This window comes from Fusarium flagelliforme (genome assembly GCF_020744385.1).
Source record: "Fusarium flagelliforme strain FIESC 12 MPI-CAGE-AA-0113 chromosome Unknown B0J16scaffold_5, whole genome shotgun sequence".
NCBI classification, from domain to species: Eukaryota; Fungi; Ascomycota; class Sordariomycetes; order Hypocreales; family Nectriaceae; genus Fusarium; species Fusarium flagelliforme.
Genome location: NW_025763507.1, coordinates 2,434,134 through 2,452,868, shown reverse-complemented (window position 1 = coordinate 2,452,868; position 18,735 = coordinate 2,434,134). Strand labels below are relative to the sequence as shown.

At 49.5% G+C, this 18,735-nt stretch overlaps 7 protein-coding genes across 7 annotated transcripts; 3 read left to right on the top strand and 4 right to left on the bottom strand.

The window, feature by feature from the left end:
* Window positions 1-147: 147 nt before the first annotated feature.
* Window positions 148-1,681, top strand: B0J16DRAFT_345262 (TFIIH subunit Tfb4/p34). The gene has a single exon (XM_046128244.1). The coding sequence runs from the start codon at window positions 532-534 to the stop codon at window positions 1,597-1,599; it is 1,068 nt and encodes a 355-aa protein (XP_045981491.1). The 5' UTR covers window positions 148-531; the 3' UTR covers window positions 1,600-1,681.
* A 230-nt stretch (window positions 1,682-1,911) lies between these two features.
* B0J16DRAFT_356797 (nucleophile aminohydrolase) lies at window positions 1,912-3,554 on the bottom strand (the record flags this gene model as incomplete). Its single annotated transcript, XM_046129500.1, has 2 exons — window positions 1,912-3,314; window positions 3,365-3,554. 2 exons carry the CDS (start codon window positions 3,552-3,554, stop codon window positions 1,912-1,914), a joined length of 1,593 nt encoding a protein of 530 aa, XP_045981490.1.
* A 1,154-nt stretch (window positions 3,555-4,708) lies between these two features.
* B0J16DRAFT_289570 (actin family) lies at window positions 4,709-6,902 on the top strand. Its single transcript, XM_046124215.1, has 7 exons — window positions 4,709-4,906; window positions 4,966-4,988; window positions 5,060-5,287; window positions 5,337-5,383; window positions 5,432-5,518; window positions 5,572-6,405; window positions 6,456-6,902. The coding sequence occupies exons 1-7, from the start codon at window positions 4,872-4,874 to the stop codon at window positions 6,519-6,521; spliced, it is 1,320 nt and encodes a 439-aa protein (XP_045981489.1). The 5' UTR covers window positions 4,709-4,871; the 3' UTR covers window positions 6,522-6,902.
* An 821-nt stretch (window positions 6,903-7,723) lies between these two features.
* On the bottom strand, window positions 7,724-8,920 carry B0J16DRAFT_356795 (chaperonin 10-like protein; the record flags this gene model as incomplete). Its single annotated transcript, XM_046129499.1, has 2 exons — window positions 7,724-8,724; window positions 8,860-8,920. The coding sequence occupies 2 exons, from the start codon at window positions 8,918-8,920 to the stop codon at window positions 7,724-7,726; spliced, it is 1,062 nt and encodes a 353-aa protein (XP_045981488.1).
* A 4,712-nt stretch (window positions 8,921-13,632) lies between these two features.
* Window positions 13,633-13,937, bottom strand: B0J16DRAFT_270322 (uncharacterized protein; the record flags this gene model as incomplete). The annotated part of the gene is made up of 2 exons (XM_046123541.1): window positions 13,633-13,790; window positions 13,847-13,937. 2 exons carry the CDS (start codon window positions 13,935-13,937, stop codon window positions 13,633-13,635), a joined length of 249 nt encoding a protein of 82 aa, XP_045981487.1.
* Window positions 13,938-15,859: 1,922 nt separating this feature from the next.
* Window positions 15,860-17,776, bottom strand: B0J16DRAFT_345252 (thiolase-like protein). The gene is made up of 2 exons (XM_046128243.1): window positions 16,907-17,776; window positions 15,860-16,850 (listed from the first exon to the last, which is right to left on the bottom strand). Exons 1-2 carry the CDS (start codon window positions 17,398-17,400, stop codon window positions 15,968-15,970), a joined length of 1,377 nt encoding a protein of 458 aa, XP_045981486.1. The 5' UTR covers window positions 17,401-17,776; the 3' UTR covers window positions 15,860-15,967.
* Window positions 17,777-17,791: 15 nt separating this feature from the next.
* On the top strand, window positions 17,792-18,678 carry B0J16DRAFT_373590 (uncharacterized protein). Its single transcript, XM_046130528.1, has 2 exons — window positions 17,792-18,000; window positions 18,060-18,678. Exons 1-2 carry the CDS (start codon window positions 17,978-17,980, stop codon window positions 18,667-18,669), a joined length of 633 nt encoding a protein of 210 aa, XP_045981485.1. The 5' UTR covers window positions 17,792-17,977; the 3' UTR covers window positions 18,670-18,678.
* The last annotated feature ends 57 nt before the right edge of the window (window positions 18,679-18,735 follow it).

Here is an 18,735-nt window from a genome sequence, read left to right as displayed (position 1 = left end):
AACCCCAAAGCCATTGACGCTAGAGCAGACGGGACCGTCACCGGTTGCGTTTAGCTGTTTATCACGTGCCCTGGCGTTTGTCATTAAAGTCAAGCGGGTAGCTGGGAGGATCGATATGAGGTTTAATTGGTGGCAGCAGCCGCGCTCGGATTTCAACATGCCTGCAGATGACGTCCAGCCAACAATATTTAATTTTCCCCCTTCCATGATAGCCGCGTCAATGACCTTTTGCTAGGTTCTTTCAGGTCCTGGTCACAGTATCCGTCTCTGTTACTACCTACTATTGGTAGGCATTGGAGTTGGAGTTGGCGTTGTTTATTTCATTGTGGAGTGACCCAACGGCGCATATTCTAAACCCTCCCGCTACAATTCGACGTTTATGATACTTTCTCATCTGTCTTTTCAATCGCCTCTCCTAACGACTCTCGAGATCTTGGCATATCAACGTCAATCACCTGCTGGCGGAATACCTTGCAAGGAGTAACACGAACTGCTCACGCTCGAAGGCCTCGCGGCCATCTCCTCGACATCATGGACGCCGTCGATGTTTCGGAGCACTACGAGGTCGGCTCACGCGAAGACACTCCCTCTCTCCTTTCTATCGTCCTCGACACGAACCCGCGAGCATGGGCATCCCTCAGCAGTGTCCTCCCTCTGTCGCGCGCGATCGCGAATATCCTCGTTTTCGTCAACGCTCACCTTGCTTTCAGCAACGCCAACCAAGTAGCTCTGATTGCTGCTCACGTCGATCGCGCAGAGTGGCTGTATCCGACACCACCAAAGCCTTCTCGTGACGCCTCAGGCGACGTCGAAATGAATGATGCTTCCCAGACCCAAACTTCGGCAAATAAGTTCCCCCAGTTTGCGCAGATCGAAGCCGCTGTCCTAGCTGCTATACGAAAGCTGATGGATCAGACTAAGGAAGCAGACCTGTCTGCCACAACAACACAAATATCAGGAGCTCTGACACTTGCCCTATGCCATATCAACAAGGCTGCGCAGGCATTCTGTTCACCTACCGCCAACTTGGAAGATACCCACAAGGGCTCTTCCAATACATCCCCACCAACCGTCCGCGGCCGAATTCTCGTTATCTCTGTGTCCGATTCAGAACCCTCGCAATACATCCCTACCATGAATGCTGTCTTTGCAGCTGCCCATACCCAAGTCGCAATCGATACCCTCTCACTCACTGGTGAGCCGACTTTCCTTGAACAAGCGTGCTACAACACTGGCGGCACATTTTTGGCAGCTACACATCCTCAGGGCCTACTGAACTACCTGATGTTTGGTCTCATAGCTGATACCGAAGCTCGCGAAGCCCTCATCACTCCCATACACGACACTGTTGATTTCCGTGCCGCCTGCTTCTGCCATGGCCGTGTTGTTGACACTGGTTTTGTCTGTTCAATCTGTCTCAGCATCTTTTGCGAGGCGCCGGAAAACTCGGAATGTTTCACATGCGGAACGAAGCTATCTTTGGGCAATTACGGTGCTAAACCAGCTGTCGTTCCCCGCAAGAAAAAGAAGAAGCGAAAGATGGTGAATGGCGGGTCACGAGAGGAGACAGGTAGTGCGACAGGAACCCCTCGTCCTTGATAAAGGGCGTCTTTTCTTTACTTTATGTGCCGTAGAAACAAATAAGAGATACCCTCACAAGACAATAAATTATATTTACCCTATCATGTGTAATAAGACTGTTGGTCTCAATCAGCCCGGATGAAAGGACTCGCGGGCTCTAGGGGTGCAAGGGTATCACTTTTGTTTAATACATAAGATCCTCCTCAACCTCCACCATATCCCAAGACGACAATTGACGTCCATTTTACAGTCATCCAGCAGTTCGATGAGTAGAGAACTCGGAAACATCAGAGTTGCAATGACATATGCTAATCCAAACAGCGGTATAATTTACCCAAGTCGGATCTTACGCCCACCCAAGGCAATCTTAGCACCCTCAGAGAGCCGAGACATCGTGCAGCTTGGCTGTTTCTCTGAGCCGCCCATTGAGGCGAGAGCAAACGAGTCTGTGTTGTGAGCAAAATAGAAGTAGTAGCCCGTTTGGGTTTTCTTGACCACCATGACGCCAATTGCACCGGCTGAGTGACAGTTTATGACACCCGGATGTTTCATGAAATCTTCAGCAATGAAAGATCCCATGATGGCATCTTCGTCGTCTTCCTGAATATCCTTGCCTCCTCGGCCACGCTTTGTGCCATGATAAATCCTCTCAGCGCATCGTTGGGAGGCCATGGTTGTAGCCATATGCTCTCCCGTACCACTCGTGACTGCAGCAACTGAAACCTGGTCTTCATCTTCTTCATCGTAGGGAACAACAGCTGTGCCGACTCCCACTAGAGCGGCTGGGCCTAGGCGGCCTCGGTGTTTCATTCCAATACCACCTGAGGAAGAGCCGGCAGCGATGTTGCCTCGATCATCGATCGCAACGGCACCAATAGTGTCCGTAATAGCGTCCTCATCCCCGGGCCCAATGCGAAAGCGATCTTTTATAGCTCGTGAATGAGGCTGTGCTTTGTCAGTTGGGCTGGAAGGCCGCTTAACCCCACGGGGACCAGTGGAGCTTTGGTGGTTGGAACCTTGGCCGTTGTTCCCAAGGGGGGTCTCTGCCAGGACATGATCAGTCTTGTTGGTGGTATACACATGGTGCTTTTGATGTATCGAAGCATTTTCAGGCATGGCAGGCTTGAAACCATCGGCTAAAGGGTTGGGTTTTCGATCCGATAGCTTAGTTTGGAAAGGGGAGGACAGCGCACCGCCAGCTACCCCAGCATATGTCTGGGCAGGTTTTCCAAGGACTGTGTGGGCCAATGAAGGACGAGCTAAAGAGTTTGCAGACGGGCCGGCAAGTCGAAAGTAACTAGTAGATGTAGGTTGATCAGGCGAGGGCGTTGGTGACTGACTTGGTGTGCTGATAAACGGCGAATCGGGCTGTCCCTCGTTCCAAGTACCGGCGACAATGGCAGCTCGTTGTGTTTGAGGTAAAGAAATCTGCGATTTTGTTGGTGATGAAGTATCATACTGACATGGAGGGCATGTGTCGGCGATCTCGGGCAAGGTTTTAGACTCTTTCATCTTGGTATCAGCCCGCTTGAGGTCCTCCTGCCAACGCAGATACCGATCTTTAGCGTTTTTCGAAACCATGTACTCATTTGGAAATGTCATCAGGCCATGCTCCTCTGCAAAGGCTTTGGCTCCTTCTCCCACGAGAGCGTTTGGAGGAACCCGTCGTAGGCTCAGTGGCTTGTTGCTTTTGTCGAGAATGAGCTTGGCAAGTGATATCGGATTCCGGATATCTGCAATCTTATTAGCACAACAAGCGTCGACTTCATAATGCAAAGCATACTTGGAACAGCACCACAGGCGCCGCTGCGGCCAAGATGATCCACGACAGTGGCGTCGCATTCGACAATACCATCAATAGAGAGGTTGGAGCCGTAACCGGCGTTGGTGATTTCCTTATCTTCAAGGACCCGGAGGGCAGCCTCGACGGCTTCAGTTGCAGTAGCGCCAGCCTTGAGAAACTTCATCGCCATCTCGGCGGCACTATCACTGTTAACTCCAAGGTCTATAGGTCAAAAATTGGCAGGAAAGTATCTTACGCATTGCAGGCCTGGAGGTGAACCCTTTCATTCTGATGGCTATGGAATCCAGCTCCAGCGTGGACAAAGATGGCAGGCGCAGCTTTTGGCCTATGGCCGGCTCTCAATACGCGGTCGAAAGCACCGTCCGTCCCAAATGGCGTCGTCTCTGAGCTGAAGGGGGTTCCATCATCAAGACTGTCTGACATTCTTGAGCAACGTCATAAGGTAGTGAGTGTTTGATGATGCGACAGGTTATGAAATGATGATAATGAGGTGAATATGCTAAAGCGAGAAGGGAGGTGGGTGTTGGGATACCCGAGGAGTTATGTTGGTTGAGGTTCAATTCTTTAGGTAAGGTTGAATATTTTAAAGGTAGCGAAGTGCTGAGCGGACCATCGAATTGAAAGGCAAGGTGACAGCCCGATAGGTAAAGCGGTGGTAGGAGCGTAAAGAATAGATTTGGTAAGTCTTTCCTCGAGACTCTGGAGTTGTTATGAGTACCACCAACAGTAGAAGAAAACAGGCAGAAGCAGTTGCGAATGTTAAAATACATGGAAGTAATTACAATGGAAGTTAATAGCGACAGTTCATTCTCAGGTATACCTAGTGCCTATAAAATGTTAATCTCGAAATAGCGTTACGTTCAAGTCCACGCCCTGGCAAAACAGCTGACAGCAGCTTCAATCTCTAAGAGTAATTACTTTGATGAGATGCAGTCGCTCTTTTTCTCCTGGGCTGTCTTGAAATGACGTCGAATTCAAAGCTGTCTAAGTGACAATATTAACGTGCAATCATCGAGATACCAAACTCTTGACCGTAACGATAATTGAGTTTGATGGTACTTTCAACGCCCAATGCTGGCTCTAGAGACCAAAGACTTAAACTTGAGCATCCTGAGTAGATTTCCATTTATATGCCCGTTTCGCAACTTCTCACTGGGTTTCAAGCTTAATCAACATATATCATTGAATGCTTTGATAATTCTGTCAGACTTAGCTCACATCCCCGGTTATTGCAGCTGTAGAATCCACAATTTCAGCCATTCAGTGACCAAACGGCGGGGCAGCACAGCCGCAGTTCAAGCCTCACCTCCAACCAAGCTGGAGCTTCCCAGGCACGTAACGTAATCCTCACCCATCGAACGTAACGCAACGACCACCGCCGTTGCCGCACATTGCATTCCCTCACGAGCAGCATCCCACTTGCTCTTCACCCGTTTTATTTCTTTTCTCATATAGCTGTGCGCTTTGTCTCGCACTCTCGTCCATCATGGCTAACCAAACTCCCGCCGTTGTCATGGACAAGTAAGTCTCACTTATCCCCAGCCCCCGCACTGACGACGACAGCTAACCTCAGCTCACAGCGGCACGGGTTTCTCCAAGCTAGGTCCGTAATGATTATCTACGCACCTTAATCGACCGAATAGTCTTGAATTCCTTGCTGATGCTCGAGTGCAGGTTTCGCCGGTAACGATTCGCCTTCATTCGTCTTCCCAACTGCGATCGCGACAAAGGGGCCAACTGGCGGAGCTGGTGGTTCTGGATCAGGACGACCAGCTGTTGCGAACAAGCCTTCTTTCCTTACCGGTGGTGCTGGTTCCGGAGGCCATTTGAGTGGAAAGCGAGGAACCGAGGATCTTGACTTCTTTATCGGTGATGAGGCGATAGCAGCTTCCGGTGGACCTGGTAGGCAGCCATTCAACCTCCGATTAGGGGATTACACTGACGGGTCAAGGATATGGCATTCACTATCCTATTCGACATGGCCAAATAGAGAACTGGGTATGTTTGCCGATGGGACCGACATGAGCTGGAATTGACCGCCTTTAGGACCACATGGAGCGATTCTGGTCAAACTCCATCTTCAAGTATCTTCGAGTCGAGCCTGAAGACCACTACTTCCTCCTTACCGAGCCCGTGAGCAATATTCGCCCCGAAACAAAGTCGAAATACCATACTAATCAAGGCAGCCCTTGAACCCGCCTGAGAACCGAGAGAACACCGCCGAGATCTTCTTCGAGTCCTTCAACTGTGCTGGAATGTACATTGCCGTTCAGGCTGTTCTGGCTCTCGCTGCTTCATGGACATCTTCAAAGGTCCAGGATCGCTCGCTGACCGGAACAGTCATCGACTCTGGTGATGGTGTCACCCACGTCATTCCCGTTGCCGAAGGTTATGTCATTGGCTCCTCCATCAAGTCAATCCCTATTGCTGGTCGAGATATCACCTACTTCGTTCAGTCCCTGCTGAGAGACCGCGGCGAGCCCGACTCTTCGCTCAAGACAGCTCAGGAGATTAAGGAAGAGTACTGTTACGTCTGTCCGGATATTGTCAAGGAATTTAGCAAGTACGACCGAGACCGCACTCGATTTGCCAAGCACGTTGTGTCGCATCCCAATGGCCGCCAGGTCAGCGTCGATGTCGGTTATGAACGTTTCCTCGCCCCCGAGATTTTCTTCAACCCTGAGATTTACAGCTCTGATTTCTTGACCCCTCTCCCTGTGGTCGTTGATGGTGTTATCCAGCAATCGCCCATTGATGTCCGACGAGGTCTTTACAAGAACATTGTTCTTTCTGGAGGCAGCACACTATACAAGGATTTCGGACGTCGATTACAGCGAGACATTAAGCAGCTGGTGGATGCCAGAATTCGAGCTAGTGAGGTCCGCAGCGGTGGTGCTCGAAGCGGTGGCTTGGACGTGTCTGTTATCACTCATAAGCGACAGCGACACGGTCCTTGGTTCGGAGGCAGTCTTCTCGGTCAAACCCCTGAATTCCGATCATACTGCCATACTAAGGCCGAGGTAAGATTGAGTGTCCTGCTGTAACAAACACTAGCTAATCAGAGTTACAGTACCAAGAATATGGTCCCAGCATTGTGCGAAGATTCGCCCTGCTGGGTGGTCCCGGTGGCTCTTGAAGGGAGACTTAAACAATCAAGAATCACTCCTCAACAGATCCCGAGAGTATATACTCTACTTTCTAGAGAGCAAGCATCCTGGAGTAGATGGAAGACTAGACGATGGGGTGTCTGCTGTGGGGTGCAATGAAGCGGCGCTCATGGCGCAAAATCTCAATTGACAATTATGCCTAAAGCGATGCAAGTATAAGTGGAAGAGACGGCAAGGCGGTGGCACACGTTGAAGAGTTACATTAGTTGCTTTTAAAATTCACATTTCTGAAACCTGTCGGAATTCCCCGTTTGTGGACTGTATTTGCTGGAAGCATGATGCATTGTTTACCTAGGAATTTCTTGCTATGTGTGTACTGAAGAGATAACTGCATGTGTACCGAATAACCCGCCATGCCCAATTAATTAGACCCTCGCTCTCGGTCGAGAACGGTGAGTGTGTCTGCAACCAACGTTAGCCTCGTAACGACTTGCTCTAAATGCTTCGTGCATGGGCAATGGCAGTGGCCTGATTTCCTTCTAGATGTCATGGTGTTCTACAAATGGCTTGGTGGCTGCCAGGGGTCTTACTGCAGAGTGGGATCCATGGTTACAGCAGGATTGTAGTGGGTGGAGGGGCAATGACCCTGGTACGACCATGTTGTTGAAGATGTCTATTGCCCAGACAATTCTACAATAGCCTAAGCAATTTAACAACAGTAGAAGATTGTTTTCTTAGCTATATAAGCAGATAAGCATACAATCGCCAATTCAGTACAAATCAATCGAACCAAGTACATGCTCCGATATAGCTCATTCACGACGACCATAAGGCTATAGTCGCATTGTCGATGATACAGTAACAATAAATTGGAAGGGACAGCCGATCCTATATCAAAATAAGTAACACTTCGACCGAAGGAATAAACCTCATTGTTCCTAGTCAACAACAAGAACTGGTCTATTTTAAATATTACTGCTGGGAAAAAATATTGATCGAAATGTTCGTTCTGTTATTCATGCAATAGAAAATCATAAAGCTCATAAACTAGGACTATACACAAAAGTGTAACCAAGATCCATCTGGCTACCTCGACAACACCGCCAGAAAACCCAAATCAACTCCCGCCTGAACTCCTCTTAGCAGGGTATCAATCACCCTTTGCGCAATGGGTAGCCCTGTTTACTTTTAGGGGGTGCTTTCCTGCACTACCCAAGCGACAGCCGCGCGCTTATCGGCTGGTGTCGACGACATAGCGACCGACAATTTGGCCAGCCTTCATGAGCTTGAAGACGTCGTTGAGCTCAGAGAGACCAACAGTCTTGAAGGGAACCTTGATGAGGCCACGGCGGTAGAAATCGATGGCCTCGGCGGTATCGGCACGGTTACCGACATAAGATCCCTTGATCTGGATCATGCGAACGACAGTGTCGAAGACGGGAGCAGAGAACTGAGCACCGGCGGGGAGACCGATGCAGACAACAGTACCCTTGGATCGGATGTACTGGGTAGCTTGTTGGAAGGGCTTCTCGGCAGCAGCGACGAGGAGAGCAGCGTGAGGACCGAGACCATCAGGGGTGGTGGCCTTGACATCAGCGACAATGTTCTGGGTCTTGGTGAAGTCAATGAAGGACTGAGCACCGAGGGACAAGCAAAGCTTCTCCTTCTCCTCACCACCGTCGATGGCAATGGCGTGGATACCCATAGCCTTAGCATACTGAACAGCAATGGATCCGAGACCACCACCGGCACCGACGATGGCAAGTGACTGGCCAGCCTTGACACCGGATTCCTTGATACCCTTGTAGACAGTGATACCGGCGCAAAGAATGGGGGAGATGGCCTCAAGATCACACTCCTCAGGGATGCGAGCAACGTGAATGGCCTTGGCAATGGCATATTGTTGGAAAGAACCGTCGACGGTGTAACCGGAGAGGAGAGCCTCAGCACAGAGAGACTCGTCGGCGTTCTGGCAGTAAGAGCAGCTCAGGCAAGAACCGTTGAGCCACTTGATACCGACCTTCTCGCCGATCTTGACATCTTTGACAAGCTCGCCGCGAGCGACAACAACACCGGCACCCTCGTGGCCACCAACAAGGGGCAGTTTGGTGTCGAGGGGCCAGTCACCTTGCCAGGCGTGGAGATCGGTGTGGCAGACACCGGAGAACTTGACGTTGACGAGGACCTCATCGGGACCAGGCTTCTGAACGGGAATCTGCTTGTACTCGATGGCTATAGAAACGAGATGTTAGTATGAAACTCAAAACTGATATAAGTGTTGTAGAGCGAATAGTGGGGTGGCTTCGAAACAGGCGGAGCTTGGCTGAGAGCCAAGGTATAAGAGGCAATTGGAAAGGGATGACATACGACCGGCGGTCTTCTCGAAGATCTGAGCCCACTGCTGGGAAGGAATTTCGGGAGCGGCCATTTTGATTGTTGGGTGGGTTGGTAGTTTGGTTGAAGGGTATCAAAGGTTGTCTTGAAGACGAAAGAGTTGTTGTTGAGAGTGTTGAAGAGTTGATTGATGATCTGAATGAGGATGGAGAAGAAAGAAACGATTTGAAGCCGACGGGAGCAGAGTTTATATACATGTTGGATGGGAGATCCCGAGTGCAGGAAGGGTTTGATCTATGTGGTATGGTATGGCTTGGTCCTGTCTGGTACTGGAGGTATGGGATAGAACTCGGGCCTAAACCAAACCGTATGATGCCAACGGGGCAAGGATGGGCGTAAGAACTCAAGCCTCATCTTGGCGGTCGCGGGGGAGAGGGAGTGTCGAAGGGTGTGGGAGCAGAGGCAGTAGATCAGATCAGATCAGACAAGAGAGTATCCGTATCGTATCGCAGCCTGGATAGCTTAGCTACAGCACAGCAATCTACTCTGGACTCAGCCAAGGGACCAGCAAGGGCCAAAGGGAAGGGCCACTTCGGCTGCACGGGGATCCGCTATTTTGGCCATGCTCGTTGGGCTTTGCTTTTCGGGATGCGGCGAAAGTATGGTATTTGCTGTATGTACGGTATCGTCCTATACTTGCGTTACGTGGGAGGGATTAGCTTAGTGTGAGAGAGAGACAGAGTGTGTGAGGTGAGGTGAGGTGAGGCTAGCTCGGGTTGTTTGCAGTGGCGTCACCTGTGGGTTACTGTAGGAGCTTAGGCCCAGTAGGTAACCAGGGCAGGTACCGTCTTCAGCATCAGATCCCTACCAACGCAGCGACAGACAGCTACGCTACGGTACCTGCCGCGCTTTACCGTCTATTCACAGCCTATGAGTGAGCTAGATGTTGTGAACACCCGCCCCTGCCGGGCTTCAACTTCCCCTCAGAAAAGCTCTAGTGGGACAATTCATGACGGTAGCGTCAATTCAAAGTTGTCTACCTCTAAAGTACCTCTGGGGGAAAAGATACATACATCCGCAGCTCTAGAAAGTGGCATCCATAGCAAGAGAGATCGGAGGGGGCGTGTAATTCATAGAAGCAAAATAATCGTCGAGGGCAAAGAAGTCATGATGAATGGAGCTAATTGTTCGGCATCATTAATTGTGTCGTGATGTTTTAGCATCCATGGACAGTCAGCTGCTTTTTGCGGCCCTTTTTCCATTACACCGGGTTTTGTCCTTTGTTAATCGAAACAGCCCATGCCAGGGCAGGACCTAAAAGAAAGATAGTGAAGAGAAAACTACCGTTATTGCGGTAAATTCGGGTCTTTCGATTGCATGTCCGGTCCTAATTCGGTTGCTTGACAGATCCTTCTTCTTGAGGTGGCATGATATGAGATTCATAGACATAGACCTCATCAACAGCCCCTTAACCTCGACCCCACCACTGTAGTTACAGTGTATAGCAAGCACCTTGACATGGAGGGTTGCCAAACCTTTACTTCACTAATACTTCATTCCACGCGTTATCTAGCTCCTCGCCATAATAAAGCGCATCGCATCCGTTCAGCCATGTGGTAGCTGCATATCCCATCGATCAATAGGCTGCGGAACAGCCGGGGTGGTGGTTTGGCAGCGGCTCCGTACTTGTGGACAGAGGAAAGGTGGACTCACCCCCCGTGCAGGATGAAACGCTCAATCCAGTGTGATCTAATCTGCCGTTATACACGCCTATTTTCACAAGGTAGTTGTAGACTGCTTGAAGATCGCTTTGGACTTTTTGGGATTGATGTTTCACCGCACTGCTAATGTCTATGCCATCCAATGATTACTCTCTTTGTGTTGTTTAGGTGATAATTCTATAAAGCATTGAATCTCGTCATTCGCGTTATCCAGGGCCGAGCATCGGTAGGTATTATGGAATCCGTGGTGTTATATGGAGGGGTAATGCAATTGCCTAAGCTTCTTTCCTCCTCTTGACATCAGATATCCACGGATGACTTCTTGCAAGGAAGGAACCTCCTGTCCTGAAGATCAAGAGCAGAGTGCAGACCAAGTGCGCACCCATCCTCATCCGCTTTGCCAACAAATGAATCCAGTCACCAAGTCCCGTCAAAGTGGTCCAGACGAGACACGGCAAGGGAATCAACGAGTTGGTGCAGTTTCTCCAATACGACCTCCCTTTTACCGATGTCCAGCAACGGCACTAAGGTATTCACGCTTCGCTCGAAAGGAGCCTGTGGAGGTGGTTTGTTCACTCTGCGAAGGGTATAGACTAACTAGTCGTTACCCCAAAATACGGTATGAGAAGCCAATGCCATCGTGGCTAATGCTATGTACTCTCCTGTTGATGTTAAGTCACATAGCACTGACATAGGAACTGACCAGTTATCATACAACAATGGAGCTCCATGTTGGTCAATACACACAGTACATGGGGCGAAAAAAGAAAAACAGTGTGGACTTTTGAGGGCATCCTCATATTTCCCCGCACTTTTCTCCTAAACGTGATGCAGGTCCCCCAGATGCTCTAGCACCGCGCTATTGGGATGGAAGCAGGTTCGGATCCGTGATTGCACATGATGGAGGTTCATGAGGATCTTCCCCGGACTGATCTTGAGTTGACTTACACTCAGCGCCATCAACGACCACTTCTACGCCTGATTGGGAACCGCTCTCGGGTTCAAGGTTGATCCCAGTCGGCTGGGCGGAGGCCCATTTTGGAAATGCGGGGAAGCTCCAAATTAGCTCAGTGTGTTACGCACTGAATGAGCCCTTGACTCGAGATCCCTGCGATGTGCTGCGTTGTAGCTGTAGCCGTACTGTAGGAGAGAGACCATGCAGGAGGCTGGCTCTGGAACCGTCCAGATTGGCTTCAACGCCATAGGATCGATCTCTGGCTTACTCCCAAGGCAAGACGGGCCAGGCTCATTGTGAGACGTTATTTGAAAATGTTACTTTCTGCCATGTCAAGATCGTCTTAGACCTTTGGCTTACAAGCGACATGGCGTCTCGCAAAGTGGCACATCAACGTTTGCGAACATTGTGTGTGTCGTTACTACTGGTTCCAACCATCACGGGTGACTATCAACCAACCATTTCTAATCGCTTTGGCATCCCTGTCAAAGTTTGGTCGCCGTGCCATCTGCTTCTCGAAGACTCGAACACGCATGTGCTAATGGCATGATTGGAAAGCTGTGCAGCGGCACTACTTCATCTGGCTTCTGGTTGTTGAAGATCCACCTTCTTGATACCTTCGCAGGGGTTGCAGAGATGTGCTTTATCCCTGGTCGTTATTCTTCCCCGCGAACCGGTCAAGAGGAGATTTGTTTCCGAGGCATCTGACCCATGACACGCCAGCAAATGTTTGGTATGTAAGTGTAAGTGTCCGTCTGTTCCACCTCGCAGTTACCTGGAGTAAAACGCCATGTTTAGTTGAGTCTTCACTGATCGAGGCCGGGTGAATAGTCATAAGGCTGTTCTTTGGAAACCGTCACTTGGAAAGTATCATCAGTAAGTCTGGACTAGGGCAAACAGGGCTGGATCTAACTTAGCATTGCCACAGATTGTCACTCGTCTTGGACCCTAGATCATAATATCTGGGGCTGGCCCGTGGGTTCCTGGGGGCTCCGCGTTTTCAAGGTCGCGCTTATCCCTCCTAGCCCCGTCATCAAGCCCGTGCAGTGCTAAAACGGCGTCGAATCCACTGCGGCTCCGCAGTATTGACTTGCATGAGCCGCAACCGCAATTCTCTTCCCCGCATCCAACCCAAAGTAGCGGCACGCCCCTTGAGGCTTGAGGACGCCCAACAACAGTCCGTTCATCCTGGCGCCGTTCGTGGCACGGGACTTGAGATTTCGATGTTTGTTGGATAGGATCCAATGCTTGATGAGACCTTCAGCAGCTGGAGGAACGGAACTTGAGATGGGATCATGTTGGAGGGTTCAATTGGATGCCCTATACCCGGTTCAAGGTCCAACGCAACACAAAGATACGCGGGGTTGTCTCCTCATGACAATGCCTGCAGTCATGACACTCAAAGTACGGGGCAATTGACCATTATAATCCCCATGCTCTCTGAGATTCTCATTGGTTGTGAAAGCGCATCTTACATTGAACCGTCGACCTCACTTCTATCTTTCATTCAGACCAGGAAACTTCTCAAACAGAGGCTGATTGTATTGCATGATCCCTCGTGGTTAACATTCTCCCAGCTCTCTTGGATTGCATAACATCGCTAGATCTCGAACATGTGGGCAAGGTCGCTAGTGATGACTCCTCAAATCTCTACTGGGCAGCATATAGGAGACAACACGGTTACCCTAGGGTTCGCGGAATGGTTTGAACATTTCAGAGAGGGCCACGCATGGATGGTTATTACCCAGGGATGACTATCGCACTTCACATAAGACGGATCTTTCGTACCGACTTGCGCTCCGCGTACGTGGACAGATTGACCAGGTTTGAGGTGCCTCGCGGCACTATACTACTACATCCACTAGCGAGCAAAAATAAGTTATACGAAAGGCATGTGCTCAAAAAGGCATTCCATGAGCAATGTGTGCAACTAATTATATTCTTTTTAATTGATTTCGAGGGATTTGGTTCGCGAAACGATATGTCCCTCCTGTCCTCCTTGTCCAGGAACATAAACACCAAAGGCATTCCAGATATACTCGCAAGGCTAATGAATATCTCGAGGAATCGATCTCATATTGCTTCCATTACAACCCACGCCGTCTCGCCTCCTGCCTTGGCTTGTGGCACTTAGGCAGCAACCTCGACAGATTGCTCAACACCATCCGCCTTGGCTGAGTTGACCTTCTTTCCGGTCTTGGCGATCTTCTGGAGGACGGTCTCGTAGGGGAGGGCGGTGACGACCTTGGCGTATTGGTTCTCGAGGGAAACCTCGTAGCTCTCGACACCTGCAAAATACTGTTATTAGTGGCGGTCAGAGGTCATGGGGGAAGCGAAAGCATACCGTCGAGCTTCTTGAGGACGCGGTCGATGGCGCCAGAGCAGCCTCCGCAGCTCATGGCAATGTTGAACTCGTAAGTGTGGGTGTCGGCCATTGTGAAGAGTGAAGTAATTTGTGGTTATGTGAAGTTGAAGAAAATGGCGGGGTATCGATTGGAGATACAAGAGTTGATAGAGAGGGGTCCGTGCTTGAAAGTGGGAATGGAAATTGATGGATGGAAGAGAGAAGATAGAGATGATTTGTATATTGTTGTTGAGAAATAAAAAGAAAGAAGGGGTATCTCAAGATTAAAAGTTGCTTGTTGCTTGTTGCTGCTGCTGACTGTGATGCGGTCTCTGAATTATTAATAACCTCTGAACTTGGCTGGGCTGGGCTGTGATGATTGCGCAATTGGACGGGAGGCGGCGCCAATTTCAAAGGTGACAAATTGAAACGTGCTCAATACACGGGGAAACTGTTCTGAAACGCAGCCTTTTATTGCTGCGTAATTATTCCGGTGCTTGGACTTTTTTTTGCTTCAACTTGCAGTCTCATTTCCTTCTCACTTACTTTAGTACGAGAAGTCATTGATGATTGATGTGTTTCAGGTCATTCTGGTATCAATGAGTAGGTGGGTAGAGGCTATGGTTGGATTCTCCATCAACATCCATCCCTCTCCACGGCAATGCTCTATGGGTGCAATTCATGAGGCTAATTTGGAACAAGGTCAAGAGGACAAGTTTCCTTTCTCGTCAGTTACTCACATTGGGTTGTTATATATCCGGATGGTGAATGTTTGTCAATTCATGGACGCCTTGGTATACAAGTTACCCTACACCTGGTGGTCGATGAGAACAGTTCTTTAATTCCTGCTTATTCTGTACAAAACCATCATGACTCTTTAACATTAGCTAGTATCATTACTTGGTTCTGATATTACTATGCAGCTGAAGAGGTCAAGCATGAGGCAATGGAATGGGCTGATTTACAAGACCCGCCTTTTCTGATTGTTAGCGACAACATGATCCGATCGGCTTCACCGGGGCTATCTCGATTAAGCGTGTAGATTCTCGGAGGGACGACACCGTTGGAATAGGGTGACTGACTACAACGGTAATCCAGATCTCCCGCCCTTCTAGAACAATGTAGGGACTTGCAGGTGCATGCATCTATGGATCACTGTTCTCCTAGCCAGCAGATATTCTATCGGACTGCAGCGCCATCACATCACCTGAATAATTTACTTCTGCTTCTGTTTATAGCACCGAGAAAGAGCCTCATCATGCTATAGTCTGTGGTATCCACAAGCGGCTCGGCCCTATGCCATGAACCCTTGGCTGAAGCCATTCAAAGCTTGAATGCAGGGACAGGCCATCATGAATAAAGTCAACATTAGCAGATGAAGCTCTGCCGTTCCGATAGCCACAGCTAGGAGGTGCACTTGCCACAGGGCGTGTGTTGTACAATATACACCCGTAGTCCCGGGTATCTGGCCGAAGGGCCTATATCATATCATGATCTGATCTGATCTGACGATAATGTCGATTGCGGCTGTTTCTCGGCCTAAACACTTAGACTGTCGCTGTGCCTTGAAGTTGGATCTCAATACGCGGACTCCCTCTTCCGCTGCCGCAATGATACATTGCCCTATAATTCTGAAGAACCCCCACGGGTGGTATGACGCTTGATAGCTGCGACTATCTCATGCGAGAGGCACATCGTAAACGTCAAAGGTTCGTGGCCTTTAGCGGATGGTGTGTAGTCAGGACCAGGGACTGGTATCGATGATCTGATGTGAGAGCAATAGTTGCTCTTGCGGTAAGTGTGGGTTTCTTGATTTAACCGACAGTGTCATGACTGAGGGGTTTCTTTAAGGGTCTTGTTGGCATGAGGCCTTGCTGATCCTGTTTGAGTATTGTCTGTTCGTTTGGACCCGGGGTTACAGTGGGATGTTTACTATGATGTATGAATGCAGATGGTAGGTTTACATGAGGTGATTGCCAATGCAAGTACCTTAGTAATTGCTAAGAGAATATATGTTCAAGTAGTGTAATGGTGTAAGTGCATGGCATAAAAGAGAACTGAACCGAGTAAGAAACATAAACACAAGCAGCATGGTCAGCTATTCAACCCGTCTCCAACCCATCAGAACCTCGCCTCAACCTTGTTCTCAACATCTTGCAAAGCCCACTCACTTCTCGCCTTCTTACTCCTCACCATGTCCACATGCTCCTGCGTAAATCCCTTAGCCACAACCGCAGGGTTGTATCCGAGCTTGTTTCTATGTCCCACCATGGTCGAGTTTACGGCGGGCGCAGTGCCTCCATCAGCTCTCTTGTAGACAGTGACCACGGCTGCTCCTCCAAGACCGAGATTGTGCTGAAGACAATACCGAGTGTTGGGCGCTGCGCGGTTGTTGGCCCAGCCGCGAAGATGCCAGACTAGCTCTGCACACTGCGCAATACCTGTTGCGCCTAGGGGATGACCCTTGGAGATGAGTCCGCCCGAGGGGTTGATGATGTATTTCCCTCCGTACGTGATGTCGCCTTTACGAACGAGTTCATGGGCTTTGCCCTTATCACAGAGGCCCAGAGCATCGATGGTGATCATCTCATTCGCACTGAAGCAATCGTGCACTTCGACGACTTGAACATCACGGGGAGAAATGCCAGCTTGCTTGGTTGCTTCCTCCATGGCCCGCTGCGTCATCTCGTAGCCCATAAGGTCAATGGAGCTGCGGGAGAAGAGACTGGGAGCATCTGTAGCGAGGTGCTGGCCTGCAATCTCAACCGCTTGTTCGCGAAGGTGAGGACGAGCGTTGAGGAAGGCTTCTGAAACGATGATGGCTGCTGCACCTCCATCTGAAGTTGGACAGCATTGAAGTTTGGTCAAGGGCTCGTGAATCATTGGAGATTCGAGGATTTGCTCTTTGGTGTAGACTTGTTGGAACTGGGAGTAGGGGTTGTTTGGTGAGTGCGCGTGATTGACGCGAGCGATCTCTGCAAAGTCCTCGGCCTTGGCTCCGTACCTATCAAGGTCAGTCAGTTTACGTCTCTTATGCTTCATGGTTTGTCTGGTACTGACTTCTCCATATACTCTCTTCCAGCATTGCCAAACATCTGAGCGGCCCCAGGAGAGTTGGTGATGCCTCTTGTATCAGCCATCATCTTGACAGTCGTCCCAGTCGGACTCTCCCTATCCTTGAAGAAACTCTGCAAGCTGCCCGGCATCATCTTCTCAAAGCCCACCACCATGACACACTCTGCAGCTCCATGTTCAACCAAGGTCCTGGCCATGTTGAGGCCGGTGCTTCCAGTAGAGCAGTTGTTGTTGACATTGTAGATGGGGATCTGGGTCATGCCGAACTGGTAAAAGACGCGCTGGCCGCAGGTGCTGTCGCCGTAACAGTAGCACGCGATGCCCTGATCCACATCGTCGTAGTTGATCTGAGCATCGAGAAGGGCCTTGACACCAGCTTCGAAGCCCAACTCTGTATAGTCGACTTTGCCACGGGGTTTGATGAACTTGGTCATGCCTACGCCTAGCACGTAGACGGGCGACTTTTTGTTGCTCGACATTTTTGATACTATTTTTGTGCCTAAATTATAAGAGCTGTGAGTTGTTTGAGTGTTGAAGAAGAGTTGAGATTTGGATAGATGTATGCATTCATGATCTTTACATATAGACTACAGTATGCACACTCCCTTGGAACGTCCCCCCAGGATCGACGACTACCTAGACTAGACTAAAACCTACCCCGGCTTTCATCCCAATCAGGTAAACAACTCGGTCCAAGCCCAAACTCTCATCAAATGAGATCAATTCTCTTCTCTTGTTGCATCTGCTACCCTGGGCTCTAGGCTAAAAGACAGCCATGGTGCGGGGTGAACCGAGATACCGAGGCTCAATAGATTTATTGTGAAATGCAACCGAAAACAACATAAACGAAGAAACATGTCAAGATGGATTCATCAATAGTAAGCAACAGGGTAATGATTCGCTAACCAAGTTAACAATTGCTGTACTCATCGATACTATACCGGCCGAGCGTCGGGGCCGGGATCCAATCGGCCGAATAATCACAACAATATGTTTGTTGTCTACGATAAATAGAATAAAAGTATAAAGGTCACCTTCTCTCATGACCGAACAAAAATGTCATCTGATAGACTCCAAGTGTTAGTCTCCAAAGCCCCAAGAAACGCCCTTGAACAATGACTTATACCACCAAAACTAGTTCCACAATGCATATTCTTCTCCTCAGCACATCACACCAAAACGGCTCGTTGATTGTCCAGTCTGCCCTATCAAGAAACTATACTGTCACAATGCTTCTTCCTCGTGGTTCCTACATTCCAAACGGCGCCAATGTTACTCTCGTCACTGGGTCGCCGACATGTCAACACCATGTCGAAGCAGCGCTTCAGACACCAAAATTCCCCGAAGCTATCATCGTAGCTTTCGATGATGCCAGCATCTGGGAGTCAGCCGCCAGAGCGCTTGTAAATGCTATCAGAGCTGTGCATCTACGTGCTAGAACCGAATGTAAGGCTCCGTGCTCGAGTATGTCTCTGCCTCTTCGCCTTGTATTCACTCACAGCAGTGTCAAACAAATGAGACAAGACGACTTCAACAGGGTCGACACAATTGTGCAGGAGAGTGCCTTGCCCTTTGTTTTGGTCCAATGTCAACCTCGTCAGGATAGCACCAGCAGTATACGTGCTTCTCCATGTGATGGACGGGGTCTTGCTTGGATGGCTGCTGTCAAGAGAGCCAATATGGCCAAGATACCAAGTCTAACGGAGACCAGCCTGTCATTAGAAGTGACCATTTCAGAAGCACAGTAACAATCGATCCAAGCAATGTAGAGTAGATATTAATTGGTATTCCAATCCATTTACCCCTTCCCGTCT